Raw genomic sequence first — 21,324 nt, forward strand, 5'->3', positions numbered from 1 at the left:
TCACTTCTCAAAGCACTGACCTCCTCGTAGCTGGACCAAGTTAGCCCAAACGTCAAAGGCAGAAGAATTGAGGTCAATCAGTACCTCTCAAAATCCCAGCACAGCGTCCTGGTGGGAGGTCCTTGGGTCTCTGGTTTAAAAACTACTCCTAAGTCCTCGTTCAACTACTTGTATGTGTCCCTGCTCTCAAAAAATCTAACCATTAATTTAGGTTTCTTAACTTTTAGTATTTTCTGTTAAAAATGTCAGTATAAAGCTATTTTGACAAGAAATAAAAAAAATAAAAAAAAGCTATTGCTGATTTCAGAAGTCTCCCTGCAAAGACACTCACCCTGCTCACTGATTTCCCCTTTTTAATGAAGTTTAGAGATGTCCAAGAGGACAATGGTGACTCTGGCCAGGAAATGATCTATTTATTTTGATGGAAAGCTTCTGCTTAAAAAGAAGCTTCTCTCATTGCTATTAGAAATTAATCTTTGGTCTGGAGAGTCAGGGCAGGGGAACAGGGTCAGGCCACCTCCGGGCTTACCAGGAACCATCTCCTGCCCCCGGGAACGTATCCACCCACCCCTTAGCATCCTTGTGTCAAACACCAGACCCAATAATGCCACCTGAATATCAACAGCACCTTTTGTTCCAGACAACTCTAACCAGAACAGCCTAACAACAAAACAAAGAAAAACGAAAGGAAGAGCAACAGCCAGGGGAGGCAGGAGGGAGAGAAACAACAACTGAGGAGATGGCAATCAGCCAGCTCACAAAGCGTGATGCTAATAACTTGGAAGCTCAGTTTCACCAGAAAAAAAATGTGTTTTTACATTCTTTTCCTGTATGACTTGCAGACAACTTCCTAAAGATGGCAGTGGATATACTTCCAGTGGTCTGCTACGCTGCAGCTCTTCCACCAGAACTACCTGCATGGCTCTTGCTGAAGCAGTCCCGAAGATCCTGCAGGCTGACAGACTGACCTGGTGGCCACTTAAACAGATTTACTCTGATCAAGCCAAATAACTAAATAATGGAAATCACATTATAAAGCCCAGATGAGGAGCTCTGCAAATAGAAAATTCATGTCTCTGCTTTGCCAGCTGTGACCTCCAGTTCATTTTTTAAGCTGCTTGAAGGCTCCTTACACAGGTCCACCATCGGGAAGGACATCCCTGAAGGCCTTCCAACCTGAGTCGTTTTGGAGGACAAAGTGAAAAGAAAATCAGAAAATCATGGAAGTTCCCAGACTAAGAGCAGAGCTCTCTCATTTTTTTTTATTATTATTAAAAATTATGCCATCTTGACAGGGGAGGTTATAAGTTTCCTCATTCCTCCTCTTCACCCCTCGTTTGAAGGTGTTACTGCTGATGGTTGCCTCCTGCATCTGAAAAGGCATCTGAAAAGTTTTCATCCTCAACTAATTCTTGACCTTCCCACTAACACGGCCAAAAGCCTGGCCATTTAGCACCAGATAGGCTAGCATTTTATGCAGCCTCTCTGTCCAGCAGGAACTGCGCTGAGACCGTGAGATTTACCCCATAGCCACAACCAAACAGCAAGGTACTGCTTTCTTCAGAGCCACCTGAGGCTTATAACCCTATCCAGGTTTCTTCTTTTCATGCCACACAAAACAATTAAAACCCCCCAAAAAGCAGCCTCTCTCTTCATACAGAGATTTGTAACACACATTTGAATGCAGTAAGTACTTTAAAACCTTACATAAATAAAGGATAATGTAATTCAGAAAAGATTAAAGAATGATGTCATTAAGAGCTGTCTTACAAAGTTACAGAAAATACTTTTAGTATTTATTACCCAAATTACCTTCCTCTCTTAAACGTTTTTAAATCAGAAATGAGGTCTAAACAATGAAAATATACTCTGCATTCGAAGTTTACAGTGTATAATAAATGATGAGAAAGTTACTCTTGTTCTTTTCTAGCACATATGGAAGTGAAGTGTTTAAATGATTGTTTAAAAGAAACAATTACACTGTTACTGGAAAAATCAGACACTCCATCACACCTTCCTGCAACCATGAAATGCAAAGATGTTTCTGTAAACACGCAACATAATACACGTTGATTAAAGACAACCAACTGCCTGGATTTGAGCTATTCAAAGGTCTTTAAAAAACAAACTGAAAATGCACAAACTCGGTTTTCAAGCTGTGTTCTCGGTTTCTGTAAATCTGTGTATCAAGCAGCAGCAAGTCAACTTGATTAAGCTGCACCGCAATACTTCCAGCATGTGATGCACTGACCAGCTCGTGATTTTGGTTACTGCACTTCAAAGGGGGAAAAAAAGAAAGTCCCATGACCAGCTGCAGAAGAGTTATTCAGCCTAAGTAGTGTCTCAGAGCAAAACAGGTATCTTGGATGCAGACAGGCTCATTTCATAGAAAAGTTTGTTCAACCCTTAATTGCATGAAATAAACGTTTTTGTGTCTGTTTGTGTTTTATTTTACCATCTATCATAGCAGAGCCCAGTCCTTGTTTAGAGCTCCGCGTTAAACATGTGTATACTAGACAAGAGCACAGGAGGACAGGATGAGGAGCACCGCTGGAGTATCACTTTCCCCATTTTCTCACCGTTAACAAGGGTAACAGAAAATACATGCTATTTTGCAAAAGAACGAGTTTCATCTTTCTTCATATAATATATGGCAACCAAAGTAGTTCCAGAAATCAGTACTTACTCCATCATAGATGGTGGAATAGTGCAGCAGTCCTGGATTGCAGTCAAGGGCGACGTGAGGTGAGCAGTGTACGACGCTTCCACTACTTGCTTGTTTCGGTTCACGACATCCAAGTAACGGTTAAACTTCTCACGGATTTTTTTTGCCAACTGAAAAAAATAATAACAAGCAAGATGAAAATTCTGTCAGTTTCTTTGCAATACTATGATCCTTGTTAAGAAAATTGAACAGAAAGCAAAAACCATGTAAGTTAAAGCTAACAGTTGCCTGCCTTGCTCACTGTACTCCCTGTTTTGGCGGCTCAAGGTGCGGTAAGTCAAGTAATTAATAATATTGGCCATAGAAAGCAGTATATATAATAAAATAATTTTACCATTAAGTACTTGAACACTGTTCTGCATGCATGAGGAGTGAAATTTCCATTTTATCAAACTTTCCTTTCACCGAACTGGCGCCCTGATAGGGCTCTACCCATGCTACTGCGCTCAGCACTGAAGCTCCAACACGATGCTCTTGCAAGGTCTGATGAGGATACAATGGGGACTAAAATAGATTGACTTGTGGTCTCAGACTCCTAAGCAAAGCCCAAATAATACCCCTAATGCTACCCCCTTTGAGTATGTAGATAAATATTGTACAGCTTCAGGAGCAAACAGACAACAATACATCCATCAGAGCACTGGATATATTTAGGAGAGCAAGCTCAGGACCCGGACAACTCCAAATACTGTCATGGACATTTTCTCTTGATCAACAGTCTCCTTGGGCAGGTCGATCGGTGCAGAAGTATCTCACAATTCCTTTCACGTACTTCTCTTCACTGTGGTTTGGGCAAAATAAACCCTCCCAGTTCTTGCTCCTGTCTTTGCCTCTCCTGCTGCTTTCCTGGGGGTGCCCCAGGGACGGAGCCGAGCCTCTCCCGGCTCTCCCCGTGCCCTGTGACTCCGAACCAAGGCTGAGAGGCGAGGGATGCTGCAGGGGCACGGGGCAGGACTCCTGCAGCTGCCCTGCTGGGGTAGGTGCTTGCTCAAGCATCATGCGAGGCACTTCACGGCGGGCTTACCTAATGACTTGCAGAGGAAAATTGGAAGGGAAAATTTGTGGCTGTAGCTTGAGCGGACGTGACAGCAAACGCAGCTCCCAGGGAGCATCGGGCTGGACGAGGAATGTTTATTAGGGGTTTTGCTCCGTCTTTCATTCAAAGTTAGGAATAAATAAAATAGCTTGGGCATACAGAAAACTTGGGCTGGCACACTCAACGTGCTTCTCACACCTACACAGGGATCCCCCAAAATGAAAGAGAACACTCTGTGGGCAGCATGCTGCGGTGCTGAATACTCGGGAGTGTTTCATTCTGCATTTCTGCAAACTTTCAGGGCTGGGGTTCATTCATGAGTGCATGACTCCCACGTGTCCTGCACACCCCAACCATGCGGGGCTGACCGAGCAGTGCCACAACATTTGTGTGCCCAGACCCCCTGGCTGACCAGCGTCTCCCCTGCCTGTTAGTAGCAGGACACTTCACCACGATTTCCTTTGCTCCCATCACACGCTGTAACTCGGTGGCAGGTCTCTGGGGAGCACGGGTTTGGCAGAACCTTGCCCGGATGAGCTGCAGCATCACACCTCAATTACCTTCCTGCAGTGATGCCAAGGCACCAGAGGACCTACCAACAGTCTCCTCCACGCGAGGCATCCAACGCTGTTAAATTGCTCCCAGTTGTCAGATAAGCTGCTGGGTGGTTCCTTCTCTTCTCTATTTTCAGGTAAACTCTCTCTTTGTCCGACTGTCTTGAGCACTAACTGTCTTCAGCAGTGCCCCAAAATCCACAAGGCACATTTCCTACACTGAAGCATTTACATTTCTTGGTCACCAAGTTCCCCTCTCAGTTTGGGCAAACAAAATACTTGGGCTTAAGCACATCGTAGTCCAGATACTTGGATCTATACACTTCTTTCCTGATTTCCCTGTTTGAAAGCTCTTTCCCCATTTAGAGCTTAAGTTTGCTGAAACAGGAGCCGCGTGGCCTTCGTTAGCAGTAGCAAAACTAACGGGGAACATCAGAGCACAAGGAGGCCCGCCTGGAATCGCTGCCTCTCGCTGATAAACGCCTGCTGCACGGGGCCAGGTTTAGCCATTGACGAGTTTTCACCTTGCAGGTTGCGCGATGAAAGCTCCCCACGCCCTTTGAATTCACCCTGCCGGGCAGAGTCTGAGGATCTGAGCAATCTGGTGGCGGCAGAGCCCGCACCTCAGGAGCTGATAAAAAGCAACTGCTCAGTGCCGAAGCTGCATCTCCCACTTAAGGGCTGCTGAACGGCTCGAAGTCATTGCATTACCTGCATTAAATGGGCTCCAATGCTTCGGTCCAATGTGTTTCATCAGCAAGGAAACCAAATCCCTCCCGTGCTACCCAAGCAACCACCCTGCCCCTGGCACGGGCACGCAGGAAGGGCTGAGTTTGGCCCATCTACACACCCCAGAAAACACCAGCCCCTGATAATAAGAGGATTTGCCCCCAACAACCCAAACAGATGAAAAGCAGCTGGCTCAAAGCACGCCACCAACGGCGAGATGACCCAAAAGCAGTTTTTTCATTGAAAATTCATCACTGTGCACAAATCACGTTAAGACTCTAAGGACAACACACCCATCAGCTGAAAAATGTCTTTAAAAATGGTCCAAAGTCATCAAATCGAGATGTGTAATCCGCATGAAGCCTAACAAAGCTAACTTGATTTTTCTTCCATAGTTGGGCTTCACTGGAGCACAAAACATCCTAAAACCCAGGACAGTGCAGAGTCATTCCAGTTCTGGGTGATTAAACCAGCAGCAAACACTAACACACATTTCCCAGCTCCTCACCTCGGCGCTGCGTGCCCATGCATGCACACACACATCATTAGCTCGGGAACATTATTCAGCTTGCAAAGGGGTGCACTCGGCTGTTAGCGCCTGTCAGGAGGAAAGCTGCAGCCTTAAATCAGCTTCTTACTTTTCTAAATTAAAAAAAATATAAGAAAATAAAGAAGGAAAAAAAATAATCTTTCATCCAGAGATCGCTCGCTGCTTTCCCAGCCCACGCCCTGCCTCTTTCAAGCTGCCCAGAGCTGCACGCTGAAGGATGTGAGAGCCGTGCCACGTTTGTGGCCAAAACTCAAAGGTACAAAAGGAAAGAAAGGACAAATGACAGAGGGACAGAGCTCTGAAACATGAAAACATCCTAACAGGGTTATTTCAAATATTTTAGAAGGCAAAAATGGAAAACTGCACCCTCAATCAAGCACATAAAAGGGATGGAAGCTCACATGCCAGAGCTACCCACGGGCGCGGACCGGCTGGGACAGACATTTCCTGCTCCTGCAGAAGGGCTCAAACCCTCCCATTTTAATGCAGGCTAAAATAAACTCCGATACCTTGAGATTGACATAAAATACTATTAGCCTCGGGTCAATTCTCAAAGCGCTCTTCGTTGTAAAAACAGCAAAAAAACCACCCTTGCTCAGCATTCATTGCTTTTTTATTTTTATTTTTAAATTTCCAAGCTGGGTTTTTACCTTTTCTCCCTGATTTTAAGAAAGTGGCTACCAAGAAACGAAGTGCTGGCTGCAAACAATGCGGCCATTAGCTCCATTTCTTCCCCCTTTTTGGCAGCTGGCGTGCAGCCAGCGCCTTTCAGTTTGCAGACAGGTTGGACGGTAACACCTGTTCCTATTACAGCAGCACCCATGGGTAATGCACTTCAATTGTCACCATCTCCACTGACAACCTTTCATCACAACATCAGTGAGCTTCCCTAATTTTCCCAGAGACATTTTGCTCATTTGCATCGCTCCCTGGAGCTTTGTTAAAGCCTCGCTCCCCTCAAAGCTCGGCTGCTCTGAAGTCTCCCTTTTTCAGGGGGCACGGAGGGAAAGCAGAGCTCCGAGGTTAGGTTTTAGTTCTGGCTGCGTCTCAAAAGCCAAGGGATTTTTCATGTTATCGAGGCTGTGTATAAAATATGTAGCAAGCAGGCTGACAGGCACGGATGCCCTAACGGACTTAGGGGGGATTTAGTGCCGCCGGGCTCCTCGGGAAGCGCTGCTCACACGCTAACGAGTTGAGGCAGTGGGGTTGTTTTTAAGCCCCGTTTATGAACCAGCAGAATCTGGAACAAAAGACATCCACCACGCACCACAACATCACGGTACTATGGATCCACAGAGCCCTGTTCTAAGAGGTTTTTCCCATACTTATTCCCAAGCTGCTGGGCTCCTGAAGAAGCTGCTGCTGCTGTACGGACTCCGAACAGGGTCTTGTTGTCTCCAGAAAGGGACCTCACAACCACCGCCAGGTTATTCGGACACCTTTGTATTAACTTCAAATCACTCCTCCTGCTCTGATGATAATGAAGATATATTCTAGAGGAGAAGATATATTCATCAGGAGGCAGGAAACTACTTTCCAACACACATTTCTTCAAAGGGAACAGCACTTGTTTGTGGCACTCCATCCTCCAGGAATTTTAGCAAGGTTTCCCAAGATACACCGAAGGAAAGAGATTTCAAATGTGGTCCACAGCAAAACCTAGGGGAAGGGCCACAACTCCCATAAGTTATTCTGGAAAAATGTTAAACGCCGTACATAGCGCCTTTAATCACAAGCCTGATTAACCAATGTAAAATTCAACATCTTGTGACCATATCGTGGCTCCCAGCCAGGGAGATGTCATGCTTAACAGTAAAATCTTGATTTTTCACCGCGCTCGTTTCCTTTGGAAATTTGAGCCGTGTCTGCCAACAAGGGCCGTGTCCTGAGCGACACGAGACAAGTCACGTGCTAAAACATCAGGAGGCTGCAGAGGCTGTCCTTTAATTGTCACTCGGGTCATTAACAGGCAGTGCTGCCATGTTTCCCCCACCCTACAGAGGAAGAACCACAGGAGGAGCCCCCAGCAGCCTCACCAACTGTTGGTGGAACAAAACCTGTTCCTTCTTTTCTTAAAACAGTTCCAAACCCAAGTTTTGCACAGGTCGTGTGGAAGTCCTCCATCAATCCAGAAGATGAGAGCAGCCCAGGAGCACCGGAGCAGATGGGAGAGCAGCAGGGATGAAGAAACTCCCAGAAGCCAAGCCCAGAAGCGCAGCATTTCAATTGGTGGTAGAAAAATAAAACACACCAAGCATTATTTACAAACAGTATAGCAATCCAGAGAAAGACACCCAGAATATCATCATCTGGGATTTGTCTAAGAGCGACTCCAAAACGTGTCCTACCATCGAGAGCACACCCAGGCAGCTGTATCCCACTCGTGCCCAATTTCTAATTATCGTAGCTCAAGCATGAGCAACACGCGCCTCCCAAAACTCGCCCAGGTGTGACAGCAAGATCAGTATCTGAAATAACACTGTCCATGGGGAGTATAGGACCAACGCAGACAGAGCTCGGTGAGCAGTGGATCTACAAACCTGGGTAAAAAGTTCTCCAGCAAGAAATACTGTTAGGTGTTCCTTGTAACAAAGTAAATAACGAAATAGAAGTTCTGCTTTACATCAGGTAACATGTTTCACTTGATGTCTGAATATTTTAACCATTTCTTTCAGCTTTTATAACTCTGAAAAACAAGTATCATATCTGAATTACAAATACATCCTGCTGTTCTAACAAGAACGCTTTGTTTCTCTCCAAAAGGCGTTTTTGTGGCAGACATAATCCAGTCAATTCAACCACAAGGCACTGATGACTTCAGCTTTTAGAGGTTTATTTATTTAAGATATGCTATTCATCAAAAAATCCTTTTGGAAACCTGGTTCTATTAGAAAAAAAAAGTGTAGACAAACAAATGAAAATGTTTTGCCTTAAAATTCTGTTCCTGAGCCTCCTCACCAACTTCCTTCAATTCCTGAGCAGCTCCTAGCAGCTTTACACAAAATTGATTCTCTAGGTTATTATGGATGATTTTGGAGCTGATAATTATGCTCTGGATGAGCTAGCAGGGAAGGCAATGACTTTTCTAGCTCTAAACACAGAAGTTACACAGAGACTTTCTGTGTGAGGCCACTCAACACACACCTGCTCGGGGCTGCTCCACCATCCTCCTTACTCTCTGGTTTCCAGTGTTATGCTCTCCGTACTGCAGAACCCAGACATCTGGCACGATGCTGAACGCACGCTGCCTTCCCTAAAAAGGGCTAACCTAGAGTAAAACTCACCATTTTCCACTTTTTTCCATCACAAGTTCACACCACTACAATTTTCATAGCGTACGAGTTCTCCGATATTGAAATCACTGGCAGGAAAGGTACTCACGTTATTTTTGGCAACTGTCATCCAATGTTTAATAACCTGTTCAAAGTGAGAAAGGATACTTTGGATAGCAATCCTACAGCTCTCGACCTTAAAAGTGTAAGCAGATTAACGTCAAAAGGTAAACCTCTCCCTGTGTGGCACGAAGAAAGCCAAGCGTATTAAATCGTTCGGCCTGAAGGCCAACAGCTGTAGCTTTTCCACTCTCCCAGCAAACTGAAAGTCATTATTTACACAGTTTGGTATATAAAAAAACAAGCCCCACAACAATCCGGTGGCCTGCCAGACAAAAATCCCAGCTGACAAAACCGTAATTAATTGCCTTCGGGTATCAGTTGCTAAGAAAATGTTAATGAATGACAAAAGCAGGAAAAAATGACAGGGGAGTGAAATTTGCTTACGTTTGTTTGCATTTGCTCAAGATGATCCCATTCGATGCTCTGCTCTTACTCATAAAACCTGATTACATCGCTTGTGATTCATTAGGGCTCGAAGACCCAGTTATTAATGAAACAGAAGTGCTCAATTATTCTGCTATCCACTTCGCTGGTGAGCTTTTAACCGCAGTAATTACGCTTTGCCGGGGCCTCGTTTTTCTCCTCTGACAGCTCAGAATTCATCACACTACCTACAGTGTTTAGACAGTTATTTGTATCTACTTGGAGTGAATACGTCCATCTGTGACCGAGAGACAAGCAGCGCCTTTTTCTAAGGGCAGAATCTATAGTCAAAACTTCAAAGAAGTTTTAATTCGGTTTCTTGGTTTCCCGAAAACACTTTTGGCTTTCAAGAGCCATCTGATACGTATAATCTAGCCCACATGGCCCTTTTGTGGTGTGCAGACCACCCAGGAACACTTGTGAAAACCCGATCGCTGAGTCAGAGCCAGCGAAGCCTTCGGTGGGGATGTCGGGCTGGTTTCAGGCTGACACTTGTGAGGCCACAGCTCCTCTTCTGCAGCGAGAGCACCTGCACACACCCCAGCACCTCTCTCCTGTCCGTGTCTGACCTCAGGCACTAGGGGAAGCAGCTGCCAGCAGAAGTGAGGGTGCAGTGCCCTGCCAGCAGTGGGTTTCTTGCACAGGATCCCAGTTTGAGCATCCAAAACCTCTGCGCACCCTCCCCTCTGCTTTAGGTGAAAACGGCTTTTGGCATTTCTTTGTTTAGTTCCACTCCCGCAGCCAAACTGCACGTGTAGGGCAGGGTCCCACAACAAGACCACAGCTCCAGAAAAACTTGGATCAATGTTCCTCAGCTGACTGCAGCTCGGAGAAACCCCCTAATGCTCAACTTCCATCAGAGGGGTTGAGACTCCGTTATCCGCAGGGTCAAGCAATTGTTAACACCAGCACTGGGGTAATTTACTAGGGTTAATTCTTTGCTCTAGTTTCTTCTATCATTTCTCACATACATCTGTACCTCACCAACCAAAAATCTGACACAGGCAGATACAAGCAGTACCAAAGGTTAAGCACAAACTTTTTTTTTTAAGCAAACCTTACCATTTTTATGCTAACAGCCAAGAGATTCATCCTAAAATCCACACGATGTCATTCTAACAGCCTAATTTAAACCCCTTATCATTACTCACACAGCTGTACATTATTGCAGTTGTCTGTCAGCGTTACTACACGCTGCAGTTTAGTGCTGGTATGGGGTAAGATTCCTACCCCTAAGACTCAGTTTTTGTTTAACAGAAACCCAGCGTTGCTGGAACTTTTCCTGCACTCCCCCATTTTCTGCAGATAAACCAAGTTCCCGCATTGATCATAATCCTATCAAAAGCCCCCGTGTTTGGTCTGAAAGAGCAGAGAAGCTGAGCCCCGCTCTCCATTTCAAACTCACCCAGAGCTTAAACACATCGCACATAGATTCTAAATCTCATTTGATCCAACTCTGCTTTGACTTTCTCCTTGGAGAAAAAAAAAAAAGAAGTATCTGTCAAGTTCACTATTTTACAGTAAACATAAATTTGCTGCTATTACATGACTCTTTTTAATGCACATGTGCACATACGATATGCTCTAGGAAACATCCAACAGCACTCACATGCACATCTGACTACCTGCACAGCTACAGAGCAGTTCCCCTTTCCCCGGGGAAAGCTCCACTCTGAGGCACTTTTGTTTTTGCTGAACATTAAAACTGGTTTGATAGGGGTCTAAGAAGGTCAGGTTACTCGCTGAAGGTTGTACAAATGAGTCTGTGCTTCAACTGGAAGGAAAAGACGGTTCTTTGTTCCAGCCCCCAAGCAGAGCCTGCCACTGCTACCAAAATTCATCATGTTCCGAATAAAGATGCAAGTGGAAGAGTACAGGACTGGTACCTTCATTTCTTAAAGATGAAAATTGGACCTCTTTGATCTGTCCTGAAATTTATCCACCCCATATTTTCCAAATGTATACATGCATTAAAATGCAAAGAGCCTACACATTAAAAGATACATCACCTCAGTGTTAAATTGGAAGTTTATTTTCCTCACATTTCCAAATGTGATCTCATATGGGGAAAGAAAACACATAAAACAACAAAAAATCCTAAAACAACTGTTACAGGAGGCCGCAGCTGTCCCATATTTACACACGACAATTGATACCATTTCCACATTTACAAACAATATTAGTGTTCTCACCTCAAATGAAAACAGTTTTAAAAGAGACACTTCCAATGTGAAAACCAGTCAATGTGAGATACTACACAAGGGCCCCACCTCTGCATTTGTTTTTTTGTTTCCAAAGGGAAGGACCCACAGAAAGCAGATCGAAAGGCTTTCCAAGACAACAGAAAACTGTCAAATACACAGTCAGCTCATACAATACATTTCCATTTATATTCTATTCCACTTACTTTCCTTAGTGTTGCATGTTAGAATAGTGGCCACAATAAATTCAGACAGAACTAACTGCTGAGCTGACTGTGGCTGTGAAGCTAACCACAGCTTTTGTCTGTGCCACAGGACAGCTGTAGGTGGGCAGGGGGGGCTGCCGTACCTGTTGAACTTCACTTTCTCCATTCGATATTTTCTCCGTGTACACAAAGGAGTTGAATATCCTCTGCAAAAAAAAACAGAAAGGATGCATTAGAGACATTTTGTCCCAAAAGTCACAGTAACGCAGTTTCAAAAGGTGCACGTGAGGAAATCTGTGTCAGAGATGGACCACTTCACCTGGAAGTCTCTAATGCCAGGTCTACCTGTGGGGAATCAAATTCACCTGTACCTGCTTCTGGGTCTGCACGAAGCATCTGTTCTCAAGTTTGAAGGCAAAAAATATAACAGGTTGTGGTTCCAAAACATGTTAGTTTACTAATAAAGTGAGGATATTTATGATTATACACTAGAAAACAGAAAAAACATCCATTGCTTTGTGTCCTTCCCTTGGTGTGACACTGGTGACATTGCTAAGGCTTGTGTTTTCAGCCAGATAGTAAGACAGAATCAGATCACAAGATTATTGGCACTAACTGCAGATACTAAAGAAGTCTAAATTTTTTCCAAACACAGCATAACCATCAGTTAGCAACTCCAAGAGTTTTCCTGATGCAGGTTTGGCTGATTTCCTCCTAGGAAGGACCCCCGCGGCCACAGCTGGCAGAGGCAGCCTGGAAAACCCTTCAGTTTGCTCTGCTGCGCTTCCCATCATCACTTTCCCTTATCCCTCTCCCTCCTGAGGGCTCCAGGAATTTCAGAAATTTGAACTCTTAATTCTAAAGCAGCATTTGGAAGGGCAGCAATAAATCTCCTCGGTTTACAAGTCTCAGAGAGCCAAGGAGGAGGGGGGGGGGGGGAAATCTGCTCTTAAAAGCTGCCTGTACATTGAAACTTCCTCTTCTTCCAGACCTTTGTTTAAAGTTCTGCTTGGGTACTTTAACTACAAACATGTTTTTTTTTTTCCTTCCCCCTTCATGAGATGAAAAGATAATTTAAACATCAGAAGAAAATACATTAAAGCATGTCATTTTGATGCAAAATGTTTCAAATGAATTGAATTTTTCTCTCCACGCAGCATTTAGTCTGCAGACATCAAAAGGAGCGAGAAGGAAGCAGTCTGTCAGCTACCAGAGCGGGCCCTCCTGGCCTCAGCACGGAGCTGACCCCTTCCTCCGCGCCTTTTGAGCACAGCTGTGCTTCTAAAAGTCCAACACGACGACAGAGACCATCATACGTAGTTATACAGAGTCACAACATGAGCAGGAATTTTATTTGTGCTAAGCTTTCGATCTATTTTAGCTGCAGTTGTAGCTAAACAAGTTCTTGAAGAAGTGTTTGGACTGGGCGCTTAGACACATGGTCTAAAATTTTGGGTAGACCTGCATGGTGCCTGGAGTTGGACTTGATCCTTATGGGTCCCTTCCAACTCGGGATATTCTATTATGTTGTAATTCCTCAAAGCTTTGTGTCTTCTACTCACTGAAGAGCTCAGCGCATGCAGGGGGGTGGGCAGGAGCCCTCACAGACCAACCCCACACACCAACACCTCAACGTGGACAAGGAGCACGAGCCACACAGGTGCTAAAATAGGCCAAAATAGGCTGAACGTGAAGAGAAGTCACTCTTTAGTGTCTGTACTTCATCCCTCCCAGCCTGGCCGTGCAGCGGGGCCTGCTGAGCAGATGGCGGCCGCCTGAGCTGCTCCACCAGGCCCCGCTCCACAGGGCGCAGGCCCTGGCGGCCATCACCCAGCCCTGTCACACCCCACCTGCACCCGGTACCATCCCAGCCTGCTGCACGATCCCAAATTGCCTGAAGGATCCCTCCCAAGTTGCCCCCCTTTTTGTCAGCACCACTTATCTAAAGTGTATCACCGTCCAGAGTACTCAGGTTCTTGCTGAGCACTGCTCACCTGTGTGAAAAATATTCCCTTTTCCTGCACTTCTCAAGTTCCCTCAAACCCCACATCTGTAAAAGACACCGGCTCCTGGTGGCAGAGGGCAGATCCTGAGGACAGGGCTCCCTCCCCACACCTCTCCTCCGCCGCCATCTCCTTCCCTCAGGAAAAATGCCTTCACATTTTTAATTCCTCCCTCTCCGAGGAAGGAATTAAATTCTGGCCGTGGCACTAATTAAACTTGTCAGCCCACTCTGATTCTGCCACAGCAATTTTAAAGATTTGGGAACAGTTGTTTCATGGTCATGCCGTGTCCCCATGTGCCATAACACACCTGGCACGGGCAAATGCTGTATGTCAGCCCCTCAAGTGGCTTGGTTTCATCAAGCAGATTTCCATAAACTCTTTTCACTTAAAATAAATAAACAAATAAATACAGACAGACAAAGCAGCTTTTGTTTTCTGATCCAAACTCTGAATTAAATTTCAGGATGGTTTAAAATCCAGCGTTGTTACCACTCTTCCTTTATGCTGCCAGAGATTACCCAGAAGGGCAAGCAACCTTCACCTCATTTCCACCACAAAGCATCGGTTTTCAGACGCAACCTTAAGAAGCAAACAAAACTGAAAACGCCTTCAGAATCGACATAAGTCTGAAATCATCTGCATTTTCCATACTTTGTTCTGCAGGAAAGCTTCAGCAGTGACACGTAAATCTAGATTTGGCCAGGCTACAGTACTGGGAACGAGGGGAAGCCTCACCGGGCTGGCTGCACCCACCAGGGCACTCATGCACAGCGATACAAGCAGAAGCTGAGAGAAAATAAATACATAAAAAAATAAAATAATAAATGAATTGTGGTATTTGCAGGGACAGCTGCAGGATTTCTGGTGACCTGCGACATCTCCAGGCAAGAAGCACCGAGATGTGCAGAGCTGTCCACAAGAGCCTGCTGAGGGTGAACACAGCCGGGATGGAGTCCTGAGAAGACTGCGTTTTGTCTTACAAACACACATTTCAACACATTAGAGACCCCTGCTTTCCTAAGATCGTTAATTACCTGTCTGGTTCAAATTACTTGCAACTTCCTAGAAAATACTCCTCTGCGGCAACCAGTTTTAATGACTTTCACGTAACCGAGTGCTCCTCGGTGCCACCAGCTGCCTTGCTTTCAGCTTTGAGGACACGTGCTGGATGAGGGAGATAAATCACGGTGTGACCAGAGGCTCCAAGGGTACGGGTCCATGGGGGACCCCTTGGGATGGGGAAGATTTGGGATGCCGCCGTTGTGATGCCTTCCACAGGTGCGGTCTGACAGTGATGAATTGTGCAGCCCCATAGCCAGCCTCTGCTTCTAGACAGGGGTCAGGCTTCCTACCGAGCCTCCGAGATAAGGGGCTCGGGTTCAGCTTGGCGGCGTACCAAAACGAGGGTTTGGGCATTCACAATCTGTAGTTTTAAACTCGGGAGGTGACTAAACTGAGATTAGTGTAGAAAGCAGAATAGTAACCGGCGAGTTCCCTCAGTGCCTTGAGGTGAGAACAAACGCAGCAGCAATGCGCTGCAGCAAGAAAGCACTTCAAAAGCACTCGACAAAAAAAGCACAAACACTGCATCAAGACTAACTACACAGAAGCTACAACCCCCAAAACCAAGCCTCTGAGATCCCCAACCAAACACAAGCAGCAGCTGCTCATGAGAGCCGCCAACCAGCTGCACGTCGCAGTTGGCCGGGCAAGATGTGAACCCACCTCTCCACCACCAAAACCAGAATTTTTACAGACCGAGAGCATCGGGAAAAACAAATACAAGATCAGCAAAACGTTAATTGAGCTGTAAATACATTGAGGCTGCTCTAACATCTATACTGCATGGCATTTTAAAGAATCACAGAATCACAGAATTTCTAGGTTGGAAGAGACCTCAAGATCATCAAGTCCAACCTCTGACCTAACACTAACAGTCCCCACTAAACCATATCCCTAAGCTAAAGAAAAAAAAGGTTTGAGCAGATTTTGGACGTGGACTGCTGTTACCTTGTATTTGGATCATGGCAGGATGAAAAAATGACTGTATTAAGAGAGGATACAGAACAGCAGTAGCAAAATGTACACGTGTCAAATATAAGCAGTATTAACTCAGCGGGGCTGCCGTGCTTCTTAACCTCAAGTAGCAACTAACCAGGGTCTGTTTCTTATTTTAAAGGTTAACGTTTTAAAGTGAGCAAACAAATATATAACAAATCCTTTTTATGATGGAACTCGCCGAGCTACACTGTTATGAGGGAGACCTGTGGCTTCTTCTGGAGTTTGTTTTTGCAGCGTCTGAAGCCGTATCACGTTATGTTTTGTTACCATTTTCTAAAACTGAGAAACATTAAATAGTGGGTTCCCATGAGATCGAGGATACGCTTCATGTTTTTCTCCAAGAAATTTATATATATATTTATATATGGAACTAAATTGTAGGAAGTCATAGCGAAAGGCAAACTCTGATGAGAGCAGTGCCCCCGGCAGCTCCGCTACACCCCCGATCAGTGCAGCTCAGCACCCCAAAGGGTTGTCCTCACATTGCACTGCCAATGCCCTGCTCTTTCAGGGAGTTTCAGAAAAGAACAAGTATTCAGGAAGGATTTAACTAATCGATGCTTTTTTGTCACGCTATTTGTCAAGCAGCGCCAGGCATCCTCATCAGACGGCAAGACAAAGAGATGAGAGCAGAGCCAAGCTGGGTCGGTGCTCTCACAGGAGGGAGCCTCTCCTCGAGAGCGAGGCACCACGAGAAGAGCAGCATCTTCAGTTAATAACAGCATTAACAAGAGAATCACTGCAAGGTCTTCAGTGCTGGGAAGTACCCTGATCCCAAACCAGCCTTGAATTCATACAGAAAACCACCAAAACCAACCTGCAGTAAGGTGTGGGTCTTGATTTTGACTAGCAGAGAGCACAACCTGAACAAGCACTTTTAAAAATCACCAGTAACTGGTGAAGTGCTTCTTCTATAAATCAGTGGGAGTTCTGCAAGTTTTTATCCCTTCCTATGCGAAGCATACAGGGCAACCTCCACCTGCTGTTCCTCTTGCCCATCTTGCATGTCCTGGTGTTTGGCTTCAAACACAGCGTGGGGTTTGAAGCCTTGGAGGCACTGCCTGGCGCCCACCAGTTTTCTTGCTTTGAGGAAATAAATGGCACAGAAGAGGAGCAGAATGCAACAGCTCTGTGGATAGAGCCCACAGTGCAACAGGTGCTCCGGGCACAGCTGAAATCACCCCGTGTCCTTCTTAACCCACAGCTATTCACAGCCTCATCTTGTTCTCCCAAACGTTTGCGTGAGCTTTCAGACATCTCTGGGCAATCTGTAGGGTAAATGATTGCAAAATTACAGCAAGACACAGCTGGCTGCACCTAAGGAGATATCTGGGGCTCAGTGTGTGACAACAGCACTGGGACACCACGTGGAAATCCCATTCCTGTTCCCATCTCTCTCAGTGCAAGAATATTGTTTGCTCCTATGCCAGCACCTGCATGTTGCTTGGAGAGGCTCCGCATGTTGCCAGCAGGCAAAAATCAGTCCACGCTCACTGGTCTTTCTTGCTAGAGCATCGCTGAGCCACACCACCATTTATAAAGATCCCTTTGGCAGCTTCATTAAATGGTTTTGCTATTTTGCATCTAAACTTTACACAAGGTTACTTGGAACGGGGAGGAATTTGTGGAAGAAATTCAGTCATGAGAAAATGCTCAGCCTACCTAGCACAGCTTTCCCGTTAAGCAAACGGAGCACAGACCCTGCTGGTACTCCAAACGCAAGCGTGTGTGCATTTGCAGATGGATCTTAATCCTGAGGGGAGCAAGTGTCACAGAGCCAGCGCTTACAATTCACCTAGCACCGTTAGCCCATGGCAGATAAAAGCCTTTCGGAGCATTTCGAGAGCTGCATTCAGAACGGGGGGTGCTGAGTAGGTCGGGCACTGCTTGGAAAGAGGCAGAGGTTAGCACAGCTCTTGTAAACGTGGTTCCCTGGAAAACTTCTGGCATTTACAATGGGGGAAAACTATGGAAAACTGAGCATCTGCCAAAAATGCAATCAGGCACCAGCAGATTTTTCCCTCTTCTTTTTCAAGGGAATGGAGAAGAGGGGGGGAAAAAAGAGAGTGAGAGGGGAAAATACCCTAGGAAAATTAGTTCCACATGTTAAAAAGATTATTCATTTAGCCAATGTAACTTGACTAAAGTTATACTCATGACAATGTCAATGGCAGTATTTCAGAAAAAGGAAAGTTATGCTACCCAACCTTAAAATATAAAGCAGATGGGCTTCCCAATGAAATTGGGCTTTTTTTTTTTTCTCCCTACACTTCTCCCTCCTTCTAGACTTCAGGATGTGAAACTTACAATATTTGTATGGATTTCTTCATGTTTCCAGTGTATTTAAAACAGATTAACTGTCTATAACCAAATGGAGTCGAAATTATCACAGCAACACAAATGCAGCAAAATGCTGAATCTGAGTTTCAAGTTTTGCAGCCTGAGAGCTGGAACAGACCCGTAAAAACTGCACCTCTGCAATTCTCCATCCCTGAACAGGACACTGCCTCGCAGCCTTCTCAGGAAGGGATTTAAGCACTGACAATGAGGAGGGCTGCTACGTTTTATTTTCCTAGGACAGCCAGAAGACGTTTTTATTGATCTGTTCACAAGGACGAGGCTGGCAGAGGCAGAGTGCTCGGGCAGAGCTCTCCATCCCTCCCCGGGTGCCCTCCTGTGCAGGGTGAGACAATCCGACACCAGCACAACACCAGCCTGCTTCTGGGCACCACGACACAGCACAGCTCTGCAACACGTTTCCAATAACTATTTTTAAGGTAAAAACATCAAACGATGATACTCCTACAGAACTCGAGACCTTCTGATTAATGGCGTTTTCCAACTCACCGCCTTTTTTCAGTCCTAAGTGGACAGAAAAGTCACCTTGGTGCTCTTTATTCTTCTTTAGGTAGTAGTTGGCTGGATGTTGTGCTCATTGCCCAAATAATGCTGGGTTACCTCTAGGCTGCTATATCAGGATTTTAAAATCCAGCCCCCGTTTGTCATTCTTTCCTCCTGACCCAGCCGGCAGCAGCCCCATTGCAGAGCTCTCCCTCACCCCGTGCCACCTGCCCTTCGGGGAACAAAGGTGAGCACTTGCTGGGAACAAAATTAAACCCAAACTTCATTCAGTGGGGAGAACCCTGGGTTCATTTCCTGGTTTGGTTTGAAGTTCATGTCAGGAACGACTGACTGAAAGTGATGCAACATTTAAGCAGCAGACCGATACAGGTAACTAGATGCAATCCTATAGCCAGAGGAGTTTAACACCATTTTAGTATCCTTATCCTTAGCCTGTCCGATGCGTGGTGAATTCAGGGTACAGCAAGCATGCAGAACATGGATCGATTTATGTAATGCTCCAGTGTGTAATTTTATAGCAAAGACAAAAGAAAAAGAAAAAAAAAAAAAAGAGGGAGGGTGGGATGGGAAACCGAGAGCACGTGATTTTTTTTTTCCTGATGTGTTTAACACAACTGAGGCAGAAGCTGGCTTTGCTTGGACAAACGCTGCAGCACAGAAACACTGAGGCTAGAGCAACGCATTAAAGAGATCTACTCGAACCAGGAAAAAAAGTCCCAAACCGACCAGCTTAAGCCCAGGAATGTATAAATCATTCCAAAGAACTTCTGTGCGTAAAATGGATGGGCTGATGCTAACGCAATTACAGGCTGTTTTCTTTCAGCGTCCGAGAGCATCATTTTTCAGGATCTCTCAGCAAGAGCCATCAGCGTTCAGCGCAGCCGCCCCGATAGCTGCCTGCCCCTGCAACCGCTGCTGCAGCACTTCCGAACAGGAACCCTCCAACACTGCCTGCATTCACAACGAGATGGGGTTTAAAACTTTAAACACGCTCTGTAGCCAAATCAGCTGTCTCCAAGCAAGACACTATGCTTTTTCCAAGAGAAGAACCATTTATCAGTAACAACCTGAAGCAGACTGTCCGTACACAAGCGCTTTCCTGTCCGAGTCGGTGTCCATAATTGGAGCACAAGAGCACCCTCCGATTACAATGTTAATTCATGAGCAGAAGTTATAAAATCACCTATTTCCGGATCTCATTTGTGCTGTTCTGCTTTGCTATAATCCACCCATTTCCTTCTTTGAGAGGCAGGGAGCAGGAGGAATTCCTCGTGCTCCTGTAGCCTTACACTCTTTCATTTCCCAAATGCTTTTAAAAGCAGATAAAACATTAACTCCAGGAGCTAAGCACTTTGCATTATCTTCATTATCTCAATTGCTTTCTCTAACCTGTTAGTAGAGCTGTTTTCAGGTAACTGAGATGCTTCCAGCTGACGCCAGCTCCAAGGCCAGCCCCATCCTGGTGCTCCCTGACTCCCAGCTGTGTCCTTGGGCGCAGCAGCTGGGGCACAGCAGCCCCGGCCATCAGACCCCGGTGAGCAGGACAAGCCTCAAGAAGCACCCTGGAAACACAAAGCTGATGCCCGCGAGGTCTGTCACCTCCAGCTGCTGCAGCTCAACTCCTCTCCTGGCTTCCATGTGGCTGCCTGCTCTCGTAGGAGGATTTGGAGACCTTTCATTCTACTGTTACCTTCTGCGATAACCCTGCTAAGACCAGAGCAAGATGATTATGGGGCAGGAGCATCTTTCACGTGAGGGGAGGCTGGGAGGGCTGGGACTCCAGGGGACCTTACCCGTGTGGGCAAATCCCCAAAGGAGGGAACCGGGCTCTCCTCTTTGGCACCCAGAGACAGGACAAGAGACAAGGGGCACAAATTAAAACGATTCTCCAAGGACACGGCGCCAGTCCCACAGCAAAATGCTGATCAATCACCAGATTTTTACAAAAGCAGAAACAAGTTGGTTTAATTTTCTCTCCAGCTTTGGCACTTGAAATCCCCTGGTCCTCTCTGAGCGTTAAGTAAAGTGAAATGTTGTTTCCTTAAGTGCTACGGAAAATAGAATTACTCATCAGGCAGCACTGCGAAGATCCCGTTTCTCTTCTCATTTCCCAACCAGGAGTGGAACGAGCTCAGGGAACAAGCTCACTAACCGCTCACTGATCTGACAATCTCTCTCCATCATGTTCCACGAGCCAGAAGACCATCAGACGTTATCAACACCATTGTACAGACCTAGAGACCCTGCGGTCCCAAGACTGCTTTTCCCTCGCTCTGTGGGAGCTGCAGCCCTGCAGGAGCCACCCCGATGTTAACAAAACCTGGCAGGAGCTCAGCGGAGGCCGGCTGGTTCAGTGGTCCTGCTTGTGTTTAGCTCATCTCAGGGCACAGGAGGAGGCAGCGAAGCCGCAGCAAACAAAATGCAGTCTTCGGGAGAGAGCCGAGCCATTAGATGTTATCTGCTCCCAGAGAAATTAAAAATTGAGACCAAGGAGAGGCTCATGAATTGAATTCCTACGGCACTTCAAAGCAATTTGTGCATGAATGCAAGCATTTATTCTTCTAATTAAAAAAGAA

At 45.8% G+C, this 21,324-nt stretch overlaps 1 protein-coding gene across 3 annotated transcripts in view; it reads right to left on the minus strand.

Annotated features, from left to right (window-relative positions):
- Window positions 1-21,324, minus strand: part of CACHD1 (cache domain containing 1) — a 96,157-nt gene that overhangs the window by 51,661 nt on the left and 23,172 nt on the right. For all 3 annotated transcript variants that reach the window (XM_068690116.1, XM_068690117.1, XM_068690118.1), the window contains exons 2-3: window positions 11,963-12,025; window positions 2,687-2,835 (exon numbers count right to left, since the gene is read on the minus strand). In XM_068690116.1, the coding sequence (XP_068546217.1) occupies window positions 2,687-2,835; window positions 11,963-12,025 (212 nt within the window). The remainder of the gene's footprint in view (window positions 1-2,686; window positions 2,836-11,962; window positions 12,026-21,324) is intronic.

This window comes from Anas acuta, chromosome 8 (assembly GCF_963932015.1).
Source record: "Anas acuta chromosome 8, bAnaAcu1.1, whole genome shotgun sequence".
In the NCBI taxonomy this organism is placed as follows: Eukaryota; Metazoa; Chordata; class Aves; order Anseriformes; family Anatidae; genus Anas; species Anas acuta.